The sequence below is a fragment of the Ammodytes marinus genome, assembly GCF_949987685.1.
Source record: "Ammodytes marinus genome assembly, chromosome: 15".
Taxonomy (NCBI): Eukaryota; Metazoa; Chordata; class Actinopteri; order Uranoscopiformes; family Ammodytidae; genus Ammodytes; species Ammodytes marinus.
This window is the reverse complement of record NC_137219.1, coordinates 10,889,366-10,911,728: the sequence shown is the minus strand read 5'-3', so window position 1 is coordinate 10,911,728 and position 22,363 is coordinate 10,889,366. Positions and strand designations below refer to the sequence as shown.

Below are 22,363 nucleotides of genomic sequence, written 5' to 3'. Positions count from 1 at the left end.
CCTCTTGAAGCCCCGCCCCAAAATCAACAGGAATTTTTTTAAAGTGAAATATGTGAATTTTTGACTCGAAAATCCTCAAAAAGTTCAAAATTTTTTAACTCCTAGCAGGAACATATTTAGCAAAACGAAAACTCTAGGGACACTCATAAGACATGGAAGATATACCAATAATTTTTTTGTTTGATTCCGAATAACTATGACGAGCTGGGAGCCGATATCCGCCAACATGGCGGCAAAAGTCAGAACTCCACATTACTCTGCAGGATTGCAGAGCAAAGTGAACTCATAACAACTTTTTGTGCAAAAGAAAATATGATAGGGTACGTCCTCCGACATGGAAGATGATATACCCGAAAGCTCGATTTTTCCGGAATAACCGTCTTGCAGCACTGGCGCCTGATTCGCCAACAAACATCACAAACGCACGTCATGAACCCTTTGATTGATCATAACTCAGGCTATGTTGTACTTAGAACCACACAATTTCATACAGCGATGTACAATCCCAGTACGAACAAAAAAGCCTCTTGACGCCCCGCCCCAAAATCAACAGGAAGTGTTCTTTTTAGCAATATTCGCCCATAAAACCAGGCCCCCAGGATGCTGCCTTCTCCGAGCAGCCAGCATGGACTAGTGGCCAACCCATTGGTACTGCATGCTGTGAATGGGAGCTTATTTATACAGATGGCACTCTCTTCCTACATTAAGTAGGAAGAGACTGCCATCTGCTGGATACATTTATCTACACATCCTACTCCCACTAAATGGCAGTATTGCATTACAAATAAAGGGACTGAAGACTTCGCTTAGCCCAGTGGTTCTCAATTATTTTCTGTCATGCCCCCCCAGGGGACAGACATTTTTTCGCCCCCCCCCTCCCCCAAATTGAAATACTATTGAGAACCTGCTAATATTTATTTATTAATCCGTACAAAAACACTGTTTCTGGCATGAGCATTCTGCATACAATCACCTTAATATAAAATTAGATGTTTGATTATACAATTAGCTGAGATAACTTCTGCAGCAACTTCAAAAAAAATTGGAGTTCAGTTAATTAGCTCAATTTGTAACATTTAAACAAGACAACTCAGTCTGTGTGAATCTCAGGACAGAGAAACAAGAGCAAATGATTCACTGAGGTTTGCATTTCATTCAAAACATTTCACAACTGTAAACATAGGTGGTGTTTTTTCATTATTATAGGCCAATATGCCTTCTGTGATGCAAACCTATAATTGATTAATGTTATAATTAGTGTACTTGCTTAATTTCCTTTGAAATAGCCTACAGAGACACTTGGAGACACATGTGGACGTTTATTTACTACAAATCACGGCCTTTCGCACGGTAATGACCGTACACAAGCACACGTCGCGCTTCGCTGTAATTTCGCTCTGCAATGGTCCATGTGCTCCAAACTTCACCTTCCTGGTAAGAGTCCAGGCCTGAGGTCGTCCTTGCATCCATATCAAGCACGTTGCGGCAACTTCCGCGCTTCCGGCGACAGGTATTGCTGTGCCGCGCGCTCCGAAGAGGCACGTTCTCTTGTGCGGTCACCCGGAGCGCCGAGGACGGCCAGGACGGCGAGCAGCATGGATGGGCGAGGGCCCGGTCATCACTGCTTGCAGTTTTAATTATTATTATTATTATTATTATTATTATTATTATTATTATTATTATTATTATTATTATTATTATTATTAATAATATTATTATTAGTATTATTATTATTATTATTGTTGTTGTTATTATTATTATTATTATTACTCAGCATTTCAGTGTTGGAAATATTCATTGTTCCCAGCTTTATGATAAAATATATTTTTCAAATTTAGCTTGAGATTGTCTTTAATGTTTCGATTTGTTTCAGCGCCCCTGCTAACGTCAGCACCATGGCTACAGATTGGGCCAAAAACAACACAAATGACGATTATGAGTGTCATCAAGAAAAAACAGAGGAGTGGGTCCTCACTGTGCTGACAGTGTACATCCTGCTCATCGCTGTACTGGGGATTGTGTTCAATGTCTTTATCCTGATGGTTTTCTGCCTCCACAAGAAGGCCTGCACTGTGGCTGAGATCTACTTAAGCAATCTGGCTACTGCTGACCTTGTCCTAATGGCTTGTTTGCCCTTCTGGGCTGTTAACACAGCCAAAGACTATAACTGGCCATTTTCTCATTCCCTGTGTCGACTGGTTAACCAGGGTATCATCATGAACGCCTTCTGCAGCATCTACTTCCTCGTTCTGGTTAGCATGGATCGCTATGTGGCACTGGTGCATCCGCTGTCACATAGCAGAATGCGAAGGCCAAAATATGCCAAACTGGGCTGTCTGCTAGTGTGGGGTTTGGGATTGCTCTTGAGTGTCCCCACGTTCGTGTACAGGGATATGAAATATTTCCCAGATAGGAATGCTACTGGATGCTATCTCAATTACCCAAACCTCACTGTAAACATGCTGTGTGAGGGTATGCTAATCATGTTCAGTTTCATCATCCCCATTCCCATTATTTGCTTCTGCACTCTCAAGATTCTTCGAGCTGTAAGTAGCCGCTTAATGGAGGGGTTAAACTGCCAGAAAATGGAGCGTAAGGCCACCACTCTGGTGCTGGCAGTCCTCCTGGCATTCGTGATCTGCTGGGTGCCATTCCATTTTGTTAGGATACTAGCTATGCTCCATGATGCTAAAGTCCTGACAGGGTGTGGACTACAAACCGTCCTAGACATTTGCAGGTCGATTGCCGTCTACATAGCGTTCTTCAACAGTGTTCTCAACCCCATCCTATACGTCATTGTGGGAAAGAACTTCCGCACAAAAGTTAAGGAACTCTTCAGGCAGGGGAGGAGTGGTGCTGTGAAGCATTACAGCATGACCTCCATACACTCAAAAGTAACGAGAAGCGTTAAATAATATTTGATATTTACCAATCAGATCCTCCAAATGGTGATGTTTGTCATTGAAAAATGTTCATGAGGAAACTGCCCCAAAGGCTTACGCACTAGTGTATCCTGTCAAACTACGCCTCTTATTGTGTTGGAGTCTTTTACCACTCGAATACCTGTGAAAAACATGTTACAGTAAGACATTTTCATCACAGTGTGTGTAGAGGTCAGACCAGAGCCGGCCCGAGGCATAAGTTTGTGTGTTTGATATTAACATCATATTATGCAAATGTTTGTTATCATATAAAAAAAGGAATAAAATGTTTTGGTCTAGATAATTAATAGCCTAAAAATGTAATCAGTTCATCTGGGAGGTAATCCAAAATTATCTGATCATGTCACGTTCACAATCATGCACAGTGTGTATTGAGTTTATTTAAAAACAATTGGAAATGGGGCTACCCTCAGTTGCCCATGCACTGTGTATAGTCTATAGTCTTTTTCAGCCTCGTCTGTGGAAAAAAAGATACAGTAGCTGGACAACAGAGTTCTTCTGCTTCGTTCCTCTCACTGCATTTAAATGCATTCACTATATTACAGAGAAATATGTCTCATTAAAGAAAATCATATTTCGCTTAGGGCCCCATGAAGGCTTGGGCTGGCTCTGGGTCAGACTCCTGCACAGTAAGAGAACTTCTAGTGCATCTTTCTAGGATATGAGTCAATTATCCATATCTGCAATTCTAACACTGTTTCATCAGAAGTGCTTTCAGACTTAACACAATAATAACACTGCTACATAATCAATCAGCACTACAATATTGTGTTGTATATTGCAAGTAATAGTATAAGTAATGGGCACAAACTAAGATAATGGAAGTAATATACAAAAGAGATAAAACCAGTCTCTCTGGAACCACAAGGGTTGAAAGCCTTAATATGAGGCTTTAATTTAAAAAAAATCCACACTTATTATATATCTCAGTGCATCTCTGTGAATATGTGTCTAAATTTGTTTGTCTGTTCTTTTAAAAGTTGTATGTAGGCTACTGCCCTGGCAGCGCATATCCTGGAGCATGGCTTGACAGCCAGCTAACATAGATAAAGTCCAATAAAGAAATGAAGAACCAAGGCTTGCTTTTCTTTTTCCTTCAGTGAATCTTCACTGGCTGCTTTATCATTTTGTAAAACTGTAACATACATAAAAACATAAATCAATATACAGACATTAAGTACAATACACGGTAAGTATAGACGATAAGTATGACATAAATAATACACAAAGCTTAGCTAACAAATGTAAAATGAAGGAGAGCTAGCTAACAATACACATAGTTGCAAGCAGCTAGCTAACAAAGCCATATGGTTAACTAAACAAACAAACCTAAGTAGCTAACTTCACATTTATAAATTAACAAGCTAGAGTTAAACACACACACTACTCACAGACAAATAGTCTCCAAGGCACGGCGATTTAACAGAAATACTCAGCAGCATTTATCTCTATGTGACTTACAAATACATGTACACCTATGTGACATTACGCCTCTACAATAAGATCATTCTGTCAGAACTGCAGAGTATTGACAAAGCTTTTCCCAATGGAAAGCGAGATAAGTAAGATATTTCTTAATTCTCCCTTACTTAGTTATTTATACACATTAGTCGTAATCCTAAAATTATTTATTTGATCTGTTACTGCTAACTATCATGTACCTCAATGTATTATGTCTTGTCTCACCTGTTTTGTCTATTCTAACTTAATAAAAATAAGAATGAAATACGTACTTCTTCACAGCTTTTACTTGGGCTCAGGCCTCTTTTGCTGCACTTTCATTGGGTCCGAGCGGTGAGGACAGCAGCAGTTGTAATGGGCAGTTGTGAGCATTGCTGTTTAAACTTTGGAAACAGCCATCCACATTATATTACTATACCACACGAGGGCACTGCAAGCTTTCTCTTCAAGATCCATGTGTGACGAGCAAATACCCATGATGACACAAGAAGAAGCCAACCTCTCTGTTTTTTTTGGACTGGAAAATATTCATTTAAGTTATTTCCAACATTAATAGGCCCCAGGGCCATACAACAAATAATTGTGTGACTCTCCCACAATAATTTCACAAACAATTCCAACATCAATTGCCCCCACAATAAAATAGGCCAAAAAGCCACTTCACTAGTCCTTTTTCTTCCCCGAAAAGCTCCCATTTTGTCATGTCCATATAAAACAAGGGAGAACATACAATGTAGTATGTCTGAAGAAAAAATTATATTTTCAACTAATACTGAACTAGATGCAAAGCTTAAGGTGAAACATATACATCAGTAATATAAGTGTGGTGTGAACTGACTCTCCGGACGTCAAGCAGCCATCAGGAATTGTGAATTAATTTGTGGGCCATCCATATGGTACGTTAGAAACATTTCATGTATATCCTGGCCAAAATAATTGCGATTTATTATATTACCCTGATGAACACCAAATTATTCCTAAAACATCTTTAAATGGCTCTTTAACACACTGTTATTTCTTTACCTTAATTTTTGTTAAGAAACACATTTTCGTATTGCATCAGACATAGGACACACATAAAAAGATCAATAATCTTAAATATATTGTAATGGGAAAAAGTATTTAGCCTAGGGGACAGGTGTAGGACGTAAGAATGACTGGAAAGGTGCAGCTACACAGTGCAGTAATCCTCTCTGTAAGTAACGTCAAAAGTCGATCAGGAAAACCATGAGTCATTTATTTTTTACTACTTCACAGGTTAACGTTGACCTTTAAGTCTACCAGTCTAAAACAAGACAATGCCTTTTATCTGTTTGTCTAACTTGTCATCTCATTTATTAGACAAATAATGATACATTTCTTTTATGGAAGAAAATCTCAAAATACTGTATATCAGAAGCAGATGCTGAGTTATCCTATTGTGTTTGGCAAAATGATTAAAATATTCTGTTAAGTACTATTTCTCAATAGTACTTGAAGATGACGACATAGTGGACCTTCACTTAAAGTAGAAGTTAAGTAGTTCAACAAAATAATTCGGGATCATTTCCATGTGTATTCCCTCCAGGGAATAATATTTGATGATTCAATGTCTCACAAACAAGTGGCTCTCACCCAAATAGTTTACTTCTCAGTCAGTTCTTCTCTAAACGATTAACGCCCACAGCCAGAAACCTTAGCTTTCAGTTTGGTCATGGCAAATAAACACGTTTAATCAACCATAAATGTGACATTCAAATCAAGACTGAAAACTAAAACCAAACACACAGATCACTTTCTAAAATTGGTCTCACCCTGTTGCGCAGAAACAACTGTTTTAACAGTCTCTGTCTCTGTAAGAGTAAATAAAGTAATACTGGTGGTCTGTGTCATCTCTGCCAAGAACATTTGAGCAGTCACAGCATTCAAAGCAGGGGTTTGAATTTTACTTTGATTTCTTCAGACATGGCTTTGTGTTCCATGACTGGCGGCATAAGTGCATCACACAGTGCTCGTCAAAGTTGCATTAGTGGTTTCAGAAAAGATCCAAGGCCACTCCCAGCATCATAAACTGGGATCTGTTATGATCCCATATCCCACTCTTATGAGGTCCTACTTTCCTTTTCAAAGGTCTTGACTGCAGCTAGGACAGCTGTCAACACAATACATACTCTACACAAGAGGAGCTGTGTCGTGTTGTCTCACGTCTGTGAGGAGTTATGAAACAGCCGAGTGGGGGCGGGATCAGCACTGAGTAATGAAGCTTACAGACTGGAAATAAAACATTAAGAGACAGGCAAAAGGAGACAGGAAATAAGTATTTTCGAAGAGAAGCATGAGCCTTGCCGCCCACTCGCCCAGACATTTATTTTTATTTTTTTACACAGCACTAAATAATCACAGAAGACAGGGTTGCAGTGTATTCTTATGATTGCTCAAGGTATGATAAATTACTGAACAGTCTGCTAAGTGTGTCTCTTTTAACTTGTGAATGTGTGACAAGTCCGTTTAACCTAATAAAGTCATTTTTGTTTGGACATAGGTATTGTGAAAGGTCCCATAAAGGACACCACTACAAATCACAGGCTGGGACATAGAGACTCTTAAGTCAAAGTCAGCTTCACTACCATTGTACTTTTAAGTGCCAAAATAAAGATCCGTCACAGTTGTTTGTGGGAATATATTAAACACTTTCCCCAGGTTTTTTTTACTTCTCTCATTTATTGTCGTTTTATTGTCATACTATTAGAATTCTTGTTACCGCCAGGCACAACTTTCATTGCACTATTTATATTTCAGTCTTAAGTCACCCATACACATCAGTACATCACTACAGCAGATTTTTAAATAGCCACATCTCAATTTAGATTTAGCCTAACATTTTTGGTGAAACATGTTAAATAAATAAAATAAGTGGTTAAAGGTTTATAAAGATGGTTGCCCCAAAACTCATCTCTATATGCAAACACATTAAGAGAAAGCTCTGATAAATTAATAATGTTACAGGATGACCTGTGAGGCATGCAGATTTTGGGAGGATGTTGGAAGAAGATTGTAATATTGTTTCAAGTAGTCCGACGTCTTTTGAGGAGTCATAGGAGAAGGAATGTCCTTGAACCAAGATCTACCCTTGTTATAAGAAGAATTACATTGGTTTTAATAATGGGTTGTTCTGTTGTTTGGATATCTAGTTTCCCTTGTTTTGCATTTGAGTGGGAAGTTAATACTTGACAATACACACATTGGTACAACGCCAATTAATCATACAAGAGAATAACAACATCCATCAAAAAAGACATATGACAATGATTCCGTATCATTTCGAGAAACAAAGAAAGTACATAGGGGGCAAAACCCCTTTTTTTTTAAAAACAGACATGGAGCGTTGTAAAAGGTTGTTCACCAGAAATGATATCTAGGACCTTCCAGGATCCCAACCTGGCTGGACAACCTGGTCAACTAGCTGCTGGAAAGCTACAGGGGGCCGACATAGAGCAAATCAGAACCACTGTTTAAGCGAATGGGGGTGGGCTAATAGGGAATTTTTTAAACTTATAGATATCATTATGAAACTTTGCAAGTTGATTACAGACATTAAAATAACAACTTTTTGTATTACAGTATTTTCCAAAAAGTTTGAATAAATATGAAAAATCATCAATATCTTACTAATGATGCGTAAATTTGCATATCTGCAAAGCCCCAAAATCTAGATTCCAGTCATCCAATTTGTATCCAATTTATCCAATAATAAAACTTTAAGGAAATTAAACTATGCAACTATGCACATGTGTACTAACTAAGGGCAGGACAGGCGATACACAGGAGAGAGAAAGAGAGAGTAAGTACGACCCCTTGGCAGAAATCACTTTAATTACAGTGTTTGTCAGGAGAGTGAGTCACAGACAGACTGGGTAGAGTACGGGAAGCTACTGGAGCAGTGTAGACAGACTTCTGGCCATTACACATCTGGACTTACTAAATAGGAATGACTCTTCAACCTACAAGGTATGTACAAGCTTCATTTGGTTTATACATTGCAACATTTCACAGTAGCACTGGTTCTTCTAAAACAATTGAGAATAAAGAACTTACATTCATTTCATGTCATTGACAAAGTACAGACATTTTTTTTAAATGTATTGCCATGTATTTATGATGAATTTTGACTTGAGCAACTCCTCAGCAGCTTCTTCTTTATTTTGGTATATACATTTTTGCTAAACCAAAATACTGTCCCAAACAGTAATAGATGTGTTGATGGAATGCAAAACTAAATTTAAAAAAATTTATTGATTGTAGTGTATCAAATCTGAACTAAGTTTCAGCCAAAAGTATAAGAAGATATATTAGAGATTGCACAGTAAGTGTCATATATTTGGTTATTGTAATTCACACATAGATTATTCATTCAATTTGCCCACTGATATCTTCTGCTTACAGAGAAACAACGTATACATCTTTAGGTATATGTCTTTAGGTGACATATTTGATGGTTTAGAGGTGCTGTCAGGTGGATTTTCTTGGACAAATCCAGGCTAGGCCACTGCATTTATTTCCTAATTTTCCAGTCTTTATGCTAAACTAGGCTCACCAGCTACTGGTCCCATCTACACTATAACTGTAAAGTCAAAAGAGTGTCATTGATCTTCTCATCTAACATCTTTTATTGCTTCAATTTCATTCATTGTGTTTGTTTCATATCCTCCACAGTGTCCCACTCTTCAGCACCACAGTTGTATATGAAGACCAAAACACCACAAATGGCACTGACTGTCCTGTTTCCCCTGCCTGGGAGTGGCTCTACAGCATACAGCCGGTGTATATGCTGATCATCAGTGTGCTGGGGATCGTGTTTAATTTGTTCGTCCTGATGGTTTTCTGCTTCCACAAGAAGGCCTGCACTGTGGCTGAGATTTATTTGAGCAACCTGGCTGCTGCTGACCTTGTCCTGGTGTCCTGTTTGCCTTTCTGGGCTGTCAATGTATACAACGGTTTTTCTTGGCCTTTTGGTCAGTTCATGTGCAAAGTCGTAAACATGGGCATTAAGATGAATGTCAGCAGCAGCATCTATTTCCTTGTTCTGGTTAGCATAGATCGCTTTGTGGCACTGGTGCATACAATGTCCCATGGCAGAATGCGTAGGCCAAAATATGCCAAAGTCGGCTGTGCTCTGATGTGGGGTTTCGGCTTTCTCTTGAGCTTCCCCACTCTAATCTTCAGGGAAGTGAAATATTTCCCTGAGTATGATATACATGCATGCATACTGAGCTATCCAAACCACATTGTAGAGCTGCTCTTTGAAGGGATATTGATCGTCTTTGGCTTCATCATCCCAATTTCAATTATCACGTTTTGCACTGTCAAGATTATCAAGGCTTTGAAGATCCAGGCAATTGAGAGGTTCAATGCTGAAAAAACTGAGCATAAGGCCACCACTCTTATGTTGGCGGTTCTCCTAGCATTCATTATATGCTGGGTGCCATTCCACGTGGTCACCACAGTGGACGTGCTCGTACGAGCTGATGTCATGGGAGGGTGTCACATCGAAACTGTCCTAGATATCTGCAATCAGATCGTCACCTACTTGGCCTTCTTCAACAGTGTTCTCAACCCCATCCTCTATGTCCTTGTGGGAAAGAATTTCCGGAAAAAAGTTCAAGAACTTTTTAAGCAGTGGAGCGATAAGAGACCAGCGGCCTCTGAGTTCACACATTCAAACCTGTCCTCTACACTGAAGACTTTGGTGTAAAATACGGCTTTCAAAAGCACTATTCCCTCTTGAAAAAAGAGGACTGTGAGGGACAGTCATTTAATAGTCTTGCGCCCAGTTAAATTATTCAAATGATAAGCTTAATTAATGATTAGATTTACAGAGGATGTAATTGTGTAGTAATGGTATTAAATCCTGCTCCCTCAAATCAATCTTTGATATGAAATCTTCTTAAAGATAAACAATAGCTTCAATTATTCTTGGGAGATATAATTATTTTTGTAGGGACATACATGGCCTGAATGAATGTCCTCCTGGTGACGGACTTACTATATTAATGTAATTTTAAATGTTAAATAATTATATGTTGTCCAACATGGAAAACCTGACCACTTACGATTGATTTTTTCTCACTTTTATTACAGTTCCACCACATACCATAAAGCATGTGGTGAAACAAATACAAGTGGCCCAATGTTACAAACATTGGCAGCAGTATCTTGGTTCTGTAGGTTGTGTGATCGTTATCAGCCTGATTACTAAAAATATATCTTTTGTAAATAAAGTTTTCATATTCTGTCTTGCACTGCTAATATGATTGTAACCAATATTAGTTTTTGTATATAACCGTGAAATAAAACATATATATGGTTTTATGCATGTCTCATTGAATATTTATTAGGGCTGTCAAGCGAATAAATTAATTACAGGCTCTGTGATTGTGTGCTCTGTTTGAATTAATCTAAATTAATTGCATACTTATATGACACTTTTATGCCTGTTTATAAACAGCTGTATAGCCTACAGTTTGTTTTGTGCTCTCTCTATCTCTCTCTCTCTCTCTCTCTCGCTCTCTCGTAACATCTCCCTCCTCCCCTCAGCCAGGTTTCTACATGAAATACAATTAGAAACTGGGGCCGAATTTTCTACTTCAAACCAAAAAAAAAACAAGCAGGCTAGTTTTTAGAGGGAAGAGGGAAACAAAGCAGGCATGGGTAAATTGCTAATCAGTAGCGGCCTTAGCTATGTTTCAACCCATTCAATTGAATGGGGCCCCGCCCTCTGGGGGGCCCCCAAGCCCCCCCTAAAAAAAAATATATATATATATATATATATATATATATACATATATTTTTTTTTTATAAATAATTCTTGAGCAGGCTACCGGGCCCTAGGCCTCATAGTGTTGCATTGTCAAAGAGCTCAGTCACTCATGTCAATAACAGGGTCCAAAAAGGAATAAGCCAAAATATAAGGAAATAAATCATCATGGGCCCCTCAACTAGTAGGGGGAGAAATACAAAAGCATAAGAAAACAGCATTAGGGGGCTTCATGATGAGCCTTTAGGGCTCCCACACACATACAGGAATACGATTTATATGTGTAAATTCTATGCTGTTCATAAAAAGTAGCTATCTTTTGAAATGAGTCTCTCCATCATAGAACATGAGTCTGCAGACCAATCTACTGTCCTGTTTTTACAGTAACAGAGTGTTAGGTTGATCAAACTTGCGTGTAAGACAAGAAACCCAGTTAGTTCAAACAGACCAATGAGACACAGACACAATGATAGACGGGAGACAAATTCAGTTTTACTTGCCTGGGGACAAGGAGAGCGGTGGAGCAACAGATTGTCACGTCACCTCCGAACCGCTTCTGGCTTCACCCTTCTCCTTGCTGGCATTTTATTCAGTCTTACATGGTGGATACAGACAGGGACTTGTGTGTGCGTTACAACTGATGATTGACTAATGTCTCTGAGAACTTGTTTGTTTATCCCAGCTGGGGCATGTCAGTGTGTCTTTGACTGCTGGTAACCTGGGTCACTTCTGGTCATGACAATCCCAGAGTACATAGTTGAAACGACACGTATCAACTCACTTTAAAACACGTATGCTTACACAATGAAGAAAACTTTAACTCTTACACAGAGTAAAGAGTGCTGCCTGATTAAGAAAAATCTGAAAAATAATGTTCCTGCTGCATCTCAGGATTTGATATAGCCTCTAAATTTTCCCCTCAAAGTGCACCAGATTGATGCATTTTAATTCAAAAGGCACACATTTTCTTCCGGGGGGATGCCCCCGGACCCCCCAACAAGGACCAGAGTCCCTCCCACAGTATCCCTAAATCCTGTGAGAAAAACTGACTTCATTAATATGTTTTTACCATTAATTGTATATGTGCTGAAAAGTCAGTGTACCTGACTGGATAGGTAGGAGTGGGGGGGCCCTTTAAGAGTCTGCACCCAGTGGCCCATCATCTCATAAAACTCTACAATCTGTTTTCTTTTTGCGGGAAGCATGCACAAGCATGCACAAGAAATATGTATTAAAAAAAAAAAAAAGATTTTTTTTTTCAAGAAAATACAAAAAAAGTGGGGGGCCCCACACTAGGTCTTGAATGGGGCCCCCAGATCGTTAAGGCCGCCTCTGTTGCTAATTAGCCATCCGCTAAATCAATAATGCACAGACACAGCGGAGAATAACATAAGATGTCTTCCTACCTTCATGCTTATTTGCCCGAAGCATCGTATAATACATCCATAGAAACCTTGGCCCCTATTCCCTGCTTCTTTCTTTACTCTCCGTGTCCGCAAGCTAGGAGCAGCTGCGCTATCATCGCAACCGGGTCAAAGGGCATTATAGAAGCGCGATGAATCTGCGTACATTTTTTTAACGCGTTATTTTTTCTGTGATTAATTAATCAAAATTAACGCGTTAATTTGACAGCCCTAATATTTATGATGCTTTTCACAATGCAAGTTAAGCACAAAGAAACAGGTTTTGCTGAGTGTTTTATGGAGTGTTACTGACTCATTGTCTGCAGAGTTTAAAAACAGGATTCTGTCAAAGAGTTTCCAGTGGTGACACACAAAATTGCTCCTTTTTTTGCAGTCTCTATGGACATCAGTTATCTCATTATACATTTTTCCCTACACCACCATTTAATGGCTCAGTGTTGACTCATTGTGGCCAGTGGGCAGGGAGGGATACACCCCGAGTTGTTCCCAAAATGAAGGTATGTTGTGCCACACAGGAAATCTTTGTTAAGAGTCAGTAAACCACCATTGCCTGGGCTGGAAATTGTTGTGGGGAAGAAAAAAAAATGCAGGCAGACAAAGTTACCTCAAATGGTATTATGTATGCCAAAAATACATATTGACCTAGTTCACTGTGTATTTTGTCCGTCTGTCACAATTATGTGCCGTGCCTTGCACCAAATTACTTTGAAGCTCACATATTATATGTGTTAAAAGATGGTCATTGGGTCTGCATCAGTGTTTGGTTTGACTTAACTGTCCCCTGATTAGCCTTAATTTTTTGATTCTGACAAATGAGACTTTCCACACCCTGTACGTATCTCTGTGACTATGTGCTACCCTGGGATTCAGATCATGATAACAGGTCACAAGATAATATGTTGGTGACGTGAGTGTTGACAACTGACCTTATGAAAGAAAGACATCTAATGCTAACTAGAACTCCTACTTCCTATAATCCAATGCATAATCCAAACAAAACAATGAGTGTGTTAGGTTCAGTAAAAGGTATGCCTCGTAGCAATCAGTGCTAACATTAGAAATAGCTTCCACTATTCAAGTAGAAGCTACACAGTCTAGCTTTTAACTTCCACTTTCTATGTGAAAAATTACTTTTAATGTATAATGGTATTATGTTGATTGTTCGAAATGTGGTGGGGAATGCTCCCAAAGTGCATTGTGAACACAGTAGCCTATCAGGTGTACTAGTACTGTTGTTACGCCAAAACAATTTCCTTATCAGGGCCACACTGTATATTGCTCCTGTTTGGTCATGCTCATCCCTTTTTGCTCCTGTTTTGTCTTTGTTTGGGTGAATTGTGTTTATTGTGGCAGATATATATTAAGAGTTCAAATGTAACAGGCACAAGTCAAGTTAGCCTTGTTTATATAGAGTTAAACAGTTTTTTTCTGACATGCTCCATACAGAATGGGTTGCTGAGACTCATCGCTCTGACAACGGCATGTGTGCTGATTGAAACAACCATTATCCACCCTCCATTAGATCTATTATCCCTTCACTCTTTGGAATTGAGATCATGAGATCATGACACCTACATTAAACCTGTGTTGACACAGGTAAAAGCTTTTACTGGTATATGCATTAGTTTTGAAAACACCCTTGCTTCTCTCAGTCTTAAATCGCTGTGAACTGTGCAACAGCTTTCACAGTGATCAGCGGGTTGGTTCATTATGGAGAGTGTTGCAAGCGTTGAGCTCTGCAACCACACAGATGCATGGGACTGGGTTTATACCATGCAGCCAGCCTACATGATCATCATCTGTCTTCTTGGTGTGATCGGGAACTCCTTTGTGCTTTGTGTGTTCTGTCTTCAGAAGCGGCGCAGCTCTGTGGCTGACATCTACCTGAGCAACTTGGCAGCAGCTGATCTCCTCATGGTGTCTTGCTTGCCGTTCTGGGTAGCAACCATTATCAGCAAGTTCCACTGGAGGTTTGGGGAAGTCATGTGTCGGCTTATCAACCTTGTCATTGGGATGAACTATTATTGCAGTGTGCTGTTCCTTACCCTTGTCAGTGTGGACAGATACCTGGCCCTGACAAGACCCCTAACCCAGGGGAGGGAGAGACGGGCCTTTTGGGCACGTGGGATTTGCTTCGGTATTTGGATTGCTGGGGTCTTGCTCAGCTTCCCTGCTATCCTCTTTCGCTCTGTCCAGTTCTTCCCTCATCTGAGCATTGATGCATGCTACCTAGAGTATCCCCATGATGGGTGGAGACTGCGCTATAACATGACCGTCAACATAGTATGCTTCCTTGTCCCTGTTCCCATTGTAAGCTTCTGTAGTTACCACATCACCAAAGTCCTTCGTAGCAGCCAGCAGATGAGAAAAGGCAGCAGATGCGGTGTAGAAAGGAAGGCTGCGTACCTTGTTCTCATTGTTCTGGTTGTGTTCATTATGTGCTGGCTGCCCTACCAGATTCTGATCTTCTTGGACACCTTGGATCATTATGAGTTCATCTCAGGATGTTCTTGGGCGTATGTGTTGGACATTGGCAACCAGTTAGCTACATACCTTGGCTATAGTAACAGCTCATTGAATCCTTTCCTGTATGTGATTGTGGGGAAGCACTTCAAGCAGAGGGCAAGGGAAGTGTTTCATAGAGTGCAATGCAGGAGGACACGGATATCGCGGAAGTCTGGTCATTCCAATGCCAATTTCACCTCAACTAAACAAACTGAGAGTACTAAAATATAAATGCATCTACACTGTAAAATAGTGTGACCAAAACATACGTTAGAGCAGTGCTTCTCAAATGGTGGGGCGCCGTGAGTTGTCAGGGGGGGGGGGGGGGGGCGCGGGCTGCCTTGATTTCCAACTGACATTTTTTATTTTTTATTTTTTTTCAAGTGCTAGCAAGCGCAATGTGTGCTTGTGTATGGTCATATCCACGCGAAAGGCCGCGATTTGCAGTAAATAAATGTCCACATGTGTCTCCAAGTGTCTCTTTAGGCTATTTAAAAAGAAATCAAGCAAGTAGACTAATAATAACATTAATTAATTATTGGTTATCGCATCACAGAAGGCCTATTGGCCTATAATAATAAAAAAACACCACCTTAACTATGTTTACAGTTAAAACATGTTTTGAATGAAATGCAAACCTCAGTGAATCATTTGCTCTTGCTTCTCTGTCCTGAGATTCACACAGACTGAGCAGTCTTGTTTAAATGTTACAAATTGAGCTAATAAACTGAACTTTGAATTTTTTTGCTGCAGAATCTCAGCTAATTTTTGTTATCTAACTTGATAATACAGTGATTGTATGCAGAATGGTTGTGCCAGAAACTCATACAGTGGTTTTGTACAGATAAATAAATAAATATTAGCAGGTTCTCAATAGTATTTCAATTTGGGGGTGGGGGGGCGAAAACATTTCTGTCCCCTAGGGGGTGCATGACAGAAAATAATTGAGAACCACTGCGTTAGAGAGATCTGATTAGTATTAGTTAAAGCTATTGGCAACTAAAAGAATAGTTTAACATTTTTGTAATAATGCTTATTGGCTTTCTTGCCAGGAGTTTGGTGTCTCTCTCTTTTCTCTCTGTAGGCTAAATATAACTTTGTCCTAAGTTACCAGAAATCAACTACCAGTTCTGACTTCAAACATTATAATTTTCCCTTACAGAGACAAAAAGTAGTCCCACTTTACACCCACAATGTTTTTTTGTTTTTTTGCTGCTGTTGTTTTTGGCATTGTTTATGCTTTATAAGACAGTTTAGACAGAGAGGTTGGAAACAGGGAAGAGATGGCGGAAGACATGCATGTACTGTATGTAAAATAAGGGAATGTTATATTTGTAAATCCTGCTTGGTCGCTGTTCCAATGTTGTTCTTGTTAAAAAAAAAGCCAAGGTTCTATTTTTAAAGCAACTTACAGGAAGCTGAGTTTTTTTTCAAAGAGGTTGGGTTTTTTTTTTTTTTTGACATTCTAAACATGTTGAAAACTAGCTCTTACTCCTAACAAATGTGACTGTCGCACTACTGACAAATATTTGAAGCAATGAATCCTTCATGATTGTTTATTAGCCTGCTACATTAGAATTGTAATTGTATGTATACAGTGAAATCTAGGTGTAACTTCTGCACTATCAATATAACTTAAATCAAATATCAACCACAAAGCATTGTATTTCCAGAATATAGATCAGCCACAAAGGCACACAATTGCATTTGTAACATGTATGCTTATTGTTGTCTTAAATTATGATTTATGTGAAAATTAAAATATCTCCTTTAACTAAAAGGATGGGGTGTCTTTGTTTTGATAAGAAAAGATTGTTTATTCTTTGGATATAAATGAGCCTGACTCCCTTTTAGAATATCTTAAAGGATTCAATCAATCAATATCCTTTATTTAACCAGGTAAAATTCATTGAGATTAAAATCTCTTTTTCAAGAATGACCTGGCCAAGAAGGCAGCACCATTATAAAATAAGACAATCAACCACAATTCTCATACACCACATTCAACGTCAGGTAAAGTACAATACAAGATCAGGGACAAGACTATATGAAGATTGAAATGAATACAGTTAAAAATTAAATAAATAAACTGGTGACAGATGAATGAGTAAACCTGGCCGTTATCAGAAAATAGCTTTACAAACAATTGCATTGACCAAGAGAACTATCTTCTCTGTCCTTCAGGTTTCCTTTGAATTCTCCCAAGGTGACCAGCTCCGGCAGCTTCAGCTGCTTTTGCACAGTGTTCCAGGCAGAAGGCGCAGCATATTTAAAGGCCTTTTTCCCTAACTCAGTTCTAGCTCTGGGTACCAACATCTGTAACACATCCCTAGAACGCAAACCATAGCTACATTTGTTTGTGGACATGTAAACACATAGGTATGAAGGGACCAGCCCAATAAGACACTTGTAAACAAAAAACAACCAATGTGAGAGTCTGCGTACAGATAGCGATGGACATTTTGCAGTGGCATACAGGGTACAATGGTGGACACGATTTCCACAGCCAGTTAAAAATCGCAGAGCACAGTGGTAGACGGTATCCAATTTCTTGAGGTACTGGTCAGGGGCGTTTATGAACAGCAGGTCACCGTAATCTAACAACGGTAAAAAGGTCGCAGTGAACAGACGTTTCCTGGCCTGCCATGAGAAGCATGATTTATTTCTAAAAAAGAAACCTAATTAAATTTTTAATTTGGAGACCAGTTTGTCAATATGAAGTTTAAAAGACAATTTTTCATCAATAATGAAACCCAGGTATTTGTACGAATTGACCCGTTCAATTTCGGTCCCATGACTAGTTAAAAGCTTTGGCAAAACTTTTGGTAAAGCTTTGCATGATTCAAGTGTGCTGTAATCCTTTTGACCATAAAAGGGATGTTGCAGCACCTCCAATTGCAAACTGCAAAAAAAACTGTTTATATTTTCTAGTCTATACAAGTCGATTTTTTGGATTTAAGCCATACATAGATTGTTTATGTTGCCATTTCTTATCATCTCGTAAAATGAAATTTAGAATGAATTAGGATACGATTAGGCTACACATATATTAAAGATAAATCTAGGGACTAATTGTTTTTCATCAAATATTTAGTCAAACATTTAACAGTTATTAACTATAGATAAACGGTATAATATTCTTTATTTGAAAAGCAAAGCATAAAATACTAATATCTCAACATGAAATCATAGACGGAGGTATTGCAGACTCAATAAATAGGCATTAATCCTGTTAAACAAGATGGATTGGTAGCATATTTTATAAATTGCATGTAATGAAGTGAGATAATCTTTAATTTGGCTTTGAGGAATGTTTATACTATTTCATGAAAACACTGTGCATCAGTATCACATAAGAGATCATTTTCTTTATAAGTAGTAATATACTCCCTTATAAATATAGCTACATTAATTATAAAATGTGTTTTCTTTATTGTCTGCAGTAGCGCTGAAAACCCTTGTCGTCTGCAGTTTTAGCTTTTCTCTAACAAATCTAGTGCAAGGCAGTTCCAGCTTGCCTCTAATATGTGCATGGGTCCAATTTTCACTCTTTCATAAACAAGTGTTCAGAAGAATGCGACTATATATACAAACATGTACGCAAATATAAACTCTTCCCTCTAACTCACTGCATACTCTTAACACGACGATGAGCCCTGCTCCAGGTGCCTTGTTCTAGAAGCACTTTGAACAGAAGAGGAACATTTATCGTTATACTCACGGTAAGAACTTTTCATGTTATCATTTTTTTTCAAGCATCAAATCTGGATTTACTAACTAAGGTGCAACATAATCTTTAAATAATAATGAGGTCAGTTGTTCAGCCTTTTTTCTTGCAGGACGTTATCAGTTTACCACATGAAAACAATACACAATACAAAATGGCTTAAGACATTAACTGAAAGAATGGGCAAGAATATTTTGAATATTTTATGTCTTGTTGAACTAAAGGAAATAAGGCAGCTTTAGTTCTGCTGAGGGAAACATAAATGTGCTAAAGTTGACCAACTTTAATAAAAATGTCATCATGTTGCCAACATAATTTTTTAGTTTTATTTTATTGTATGTCAAGTGGAAATTATTATCTTTAAATTTTTCACTTTTTATCACCAATACAGCAGTTGTCAAAATAACATCATTGTGCAACATGTGTTATAAATCAAATAATAGCATTTTACTGATGAATTATTAAATTCTTAATAATTTGTCTTCTAGCCCATGGAACAAATGGAGTTTGCATCCTTGGCAACACTGTGGACAGAAAACAGCAGTGCGTCCCTGCCATTCGGTCCATCAGAGTCTCCGATCTCTGCAGAATGGGAGAACATTCGCACCATCATTCCCCCATACATCTTCACCATATCCCTGTTAGGCCTTGTCTTTAACAGCTTTGTGCTGGGGGTGTTCCTCGCCCACAAGGATCGACTGACTGTCGCGGAGATCTACCTGAGCAACCTGGTACTGGCTGACTTTATTCTCCTTTGTGGCCTCCCATTCTGGGCGATGAACATCATCAACGACTTTAACTGGCCATATGGAGATGCCTTGTGCAAAATTGTCAGCTCCCTCATGATTATCAATTTCTACATGAGCATCTTCACCCTGGTCATGATTAGTGTTGACCGCTACCTGGCACTTGTGAAGACCATGACGGCCAGATGGCTGAGACGGACACTTTATGCCAAGGTGATCTGCTGCATACTGTGGATATTAGGGCTCTTAATGAGCTTGCAAACCATGGTTCACAGAAAGGTAAAGTTCCTTGAAGAGTACGAGATAACATCATGTATACTGGATTACAGCCATGGCAGCTCTTGGAAGATGGCCAATCAGATTTTGATTAATGTGGTTGGCTTTTTGCTCCCAGTTCTGGTCATTGTTTTCAGCAGTGGAAATATAATCAAGGCTTTAGCTCAGAGGAGGGAGACCGTAGGTTTTCATGACATGAATGACAGAAAGGCCACCCTGCTGGTGTATGCTGTCACGCTGCTATTCTTACTGTGTTGGGGTCCCTTTCAGGTATTTACCCTCCTTGATACACTCTGTGATGTCCAAGCATTGGATGAGAAGCTGTGGTTCCACACCCTTGATATAGGAGGCCAGGTTTCCGCGTATCTGGCCTTTCTCAACAGTACTCTGAACCCACTGCTGTATGTCTTCTCAGGCCAGTACTTTAAGAGGAAAGTTGGCGCCATCTACCGGAGGACTAGGCATCATCGCAGAGGATCGGAACTGACCACATACCAACGCTCTGTTGTGTCTACTTACATCAACAGGATGGAGCCAATTAGGACTGTGAACATTTTTAATGTAAAGGATCAGATGTAACTCTTCGTGACATCCTATCCTCCATTTTAGTTGCTTCTTATGGAAAAGGCAATTCAATATAGAGGACATGAGTCATAAATTGTTATTTATTTAGACAATAATAATGCTCTAATATGGTTAAACAGCACTATGAGAGGATGATTAGTATGTGCTTAGAGGAAATAATGTACATAATCAAATCTTTAGAAGAAATGTAGGCAGATATGCCATGTACTTTTTGCGCACTTACATTCATTCTTCTTCTTACATAGTATATCTTGACATTAAACAAAACATTTATGAAATACTGATCTTGTTACAGTAGTTATGCCAGTTATTCTTAATGTGTATTACTCATTTGATGTATAATCAAGTTAATATAGAAGTAATAATTAAATAATAAAAATTGTTATTGTAAATTTAAATATGTGAAAGGCATTGCCTTTTTTCATGAAAAAAATCAATCAAAGTAAGAGCAGATGTAAATGGGTCCAACTGGCTGAATTTACTTATTCACATAATTATAGTTCATGATCTCATGTTTACAATTTGAAGGGCAACTGTAAACATTATGGAGTATAAATCTAAAAGACTTTCTAAAGGGATGTGATAACAATGGGAATTTGGGTTTTAGCAATTAAGTTGTTTCATTTGGTTACAGTTGCAACTGAGCATCAACCACACCGAGCAACTTCTGACTGTGTGTAATATAAAATAATGTATTTTCACGAAAAGTGTATGTTTATAAAATTGATAATTTACAGTGAATGTATAAACCCTTAATCTATACTTTGCAGCTAATTTACGAATGCAATAATAGTCGCCTTTTGTGTAATGAATGTCGTAACCTCTGATTTTCCCTTTGATAAAGTAAGTTAATTATGGCATGCTGAAAGAGAGCTATGTTAGGGAGCATATATGTTTTTCTACCGTGTTACACTTTGACATTTTTTCAAACTTTTTCACTGCATTTTTTAAACTGAAATATGTGAGTGTGGGGACGCTTGTGGTGTACAGTCAGATTAATGGGAAGGGGGAGGGAAGTGGAGCTTGTGCTATACAAGTGGGGGCAGGGTGGCAAGTTGACTCTTGCCTCAATGAATAAATGATGAATCACTAGGTATTTTTCATAGCAGGAATTTCACAGCAGGCATTTTGTAATAAAAGCTAAAGAACATTATCAATGTGCTATGTTTTATTCAAGTGTCTTAATAAGCAATGACATTGAAGAGATATAAATAGTATCCCTATTTTATTTACGCATTAAGAGAGGTTTGTCTTTCTACTTCTTGTATCAGCTCAATATTAAAGTTGACCTTTGTGTGTTTGTCAAAATTGTTTTTAATAATCTGATTTAGCCTTTCTTGGGAAACAATATATAAAAAAAAATCAGCAAAGCAAACCTTGTAACAACTCACAACAATTACAAACAATGATGGTGCCCAAATCAATAATCTATATGAATAATTGGTGAGCCCCTGACTTTTTTATTTATTTAATCATCAGGTCAAATATTGAATTTTTCCAAAACTTTGGTGTGTGATCAAATACCAGCAGAACTGATTATATCAGCAACATATATACTTTTTATTTAGTACAAATGAGCTAATCCTATTATACTAATACTCTATATGTGGGTGAACGTGGTAAATCAATATCAGCATGTTTACATTTGTCAATGTAAGAAAGTTGACCATGATAATGTATGCATTTAGCTGAAAGGTATTGCTGTGCCTCAGTACACTAGAATGGATGTATGCTATTGCAACTTATTTCCAGTTATAGCATTTCCCATGTGTGTTGTTAATTTCTGACAGTAGGACAATACACATCACCATGTTCAAACCTGTATTATTCATATGATTCTAAATATGTAATACCTCAGGTAGTCTCATTGAGATCAAGATATTTTGCTAAAGAGAGTAGTGTGT

The 22,363-nt window shown here is 38.4% G+C and overlaps 3 protein-coding genes across 3 annotated transcripts in view; all 3 read left to right on the top strand.

The window, feature by feature from the left end:
• Positions 1–1,895: 1,895 nt before the first annotated feature.
• LOC307261674 (B2 bradykinin receptor-like) lies at positions 1,896–2,915 on the top strand (the record flags this gene model as incomplete). Its single annotated transcript, XM_080042247.1, has 1 exon — positions 1,896–2,915. The coding sequence occupies one exon, from the start codon at positions 1,896–1,898 to the stop codon at positions 2,913–2,915; it is 1,020 nt and encodes a 339-aa protein (XP_079898373.1).
• Positions 2,916–8,370: 5,455 nt separating this feature from the next.
• LOC307261673 (uncharacterized protein) overlaps positions 8,371–22,363 on the top strand; it is a gene marked incomplete at both ends in the record, with an annotated part of 19,272 nt that continues 5,279 nt past the window's right edge. Inside the window, 3 exons of the mRNA XM_080042246.1 lie at positions 8,371–8,390; positions 9,096–10,128; positions 19,341–20,449. Of these exons, the coding sequence (XP_079898372.1) occupies positions 8,371–8,390; positions 9,096–10,128; positions 19,341–20,449 (2,162 nt within the window). The remainder of the gene's footprint in view (positions 8,391–9,095; positions 10,129–19,340; positions 20,450–22,363) is intronic.
• LOC307261346 (B2 bradykinin receptor-like) lies at positions 14,331–15,356 on the top strand (the record flags this gene model as incomplete). The annotated part of the gene is made up of 1 exon (XM_080041864.1): positions 14,331–15,356. The coding sequence occupies one exon, from the start codon at positions 14,331–14,333 to the stop codon at positions 15,354–15,356; it is 1,026 nt and encodes a 341-aa protein (XP_079897990.1).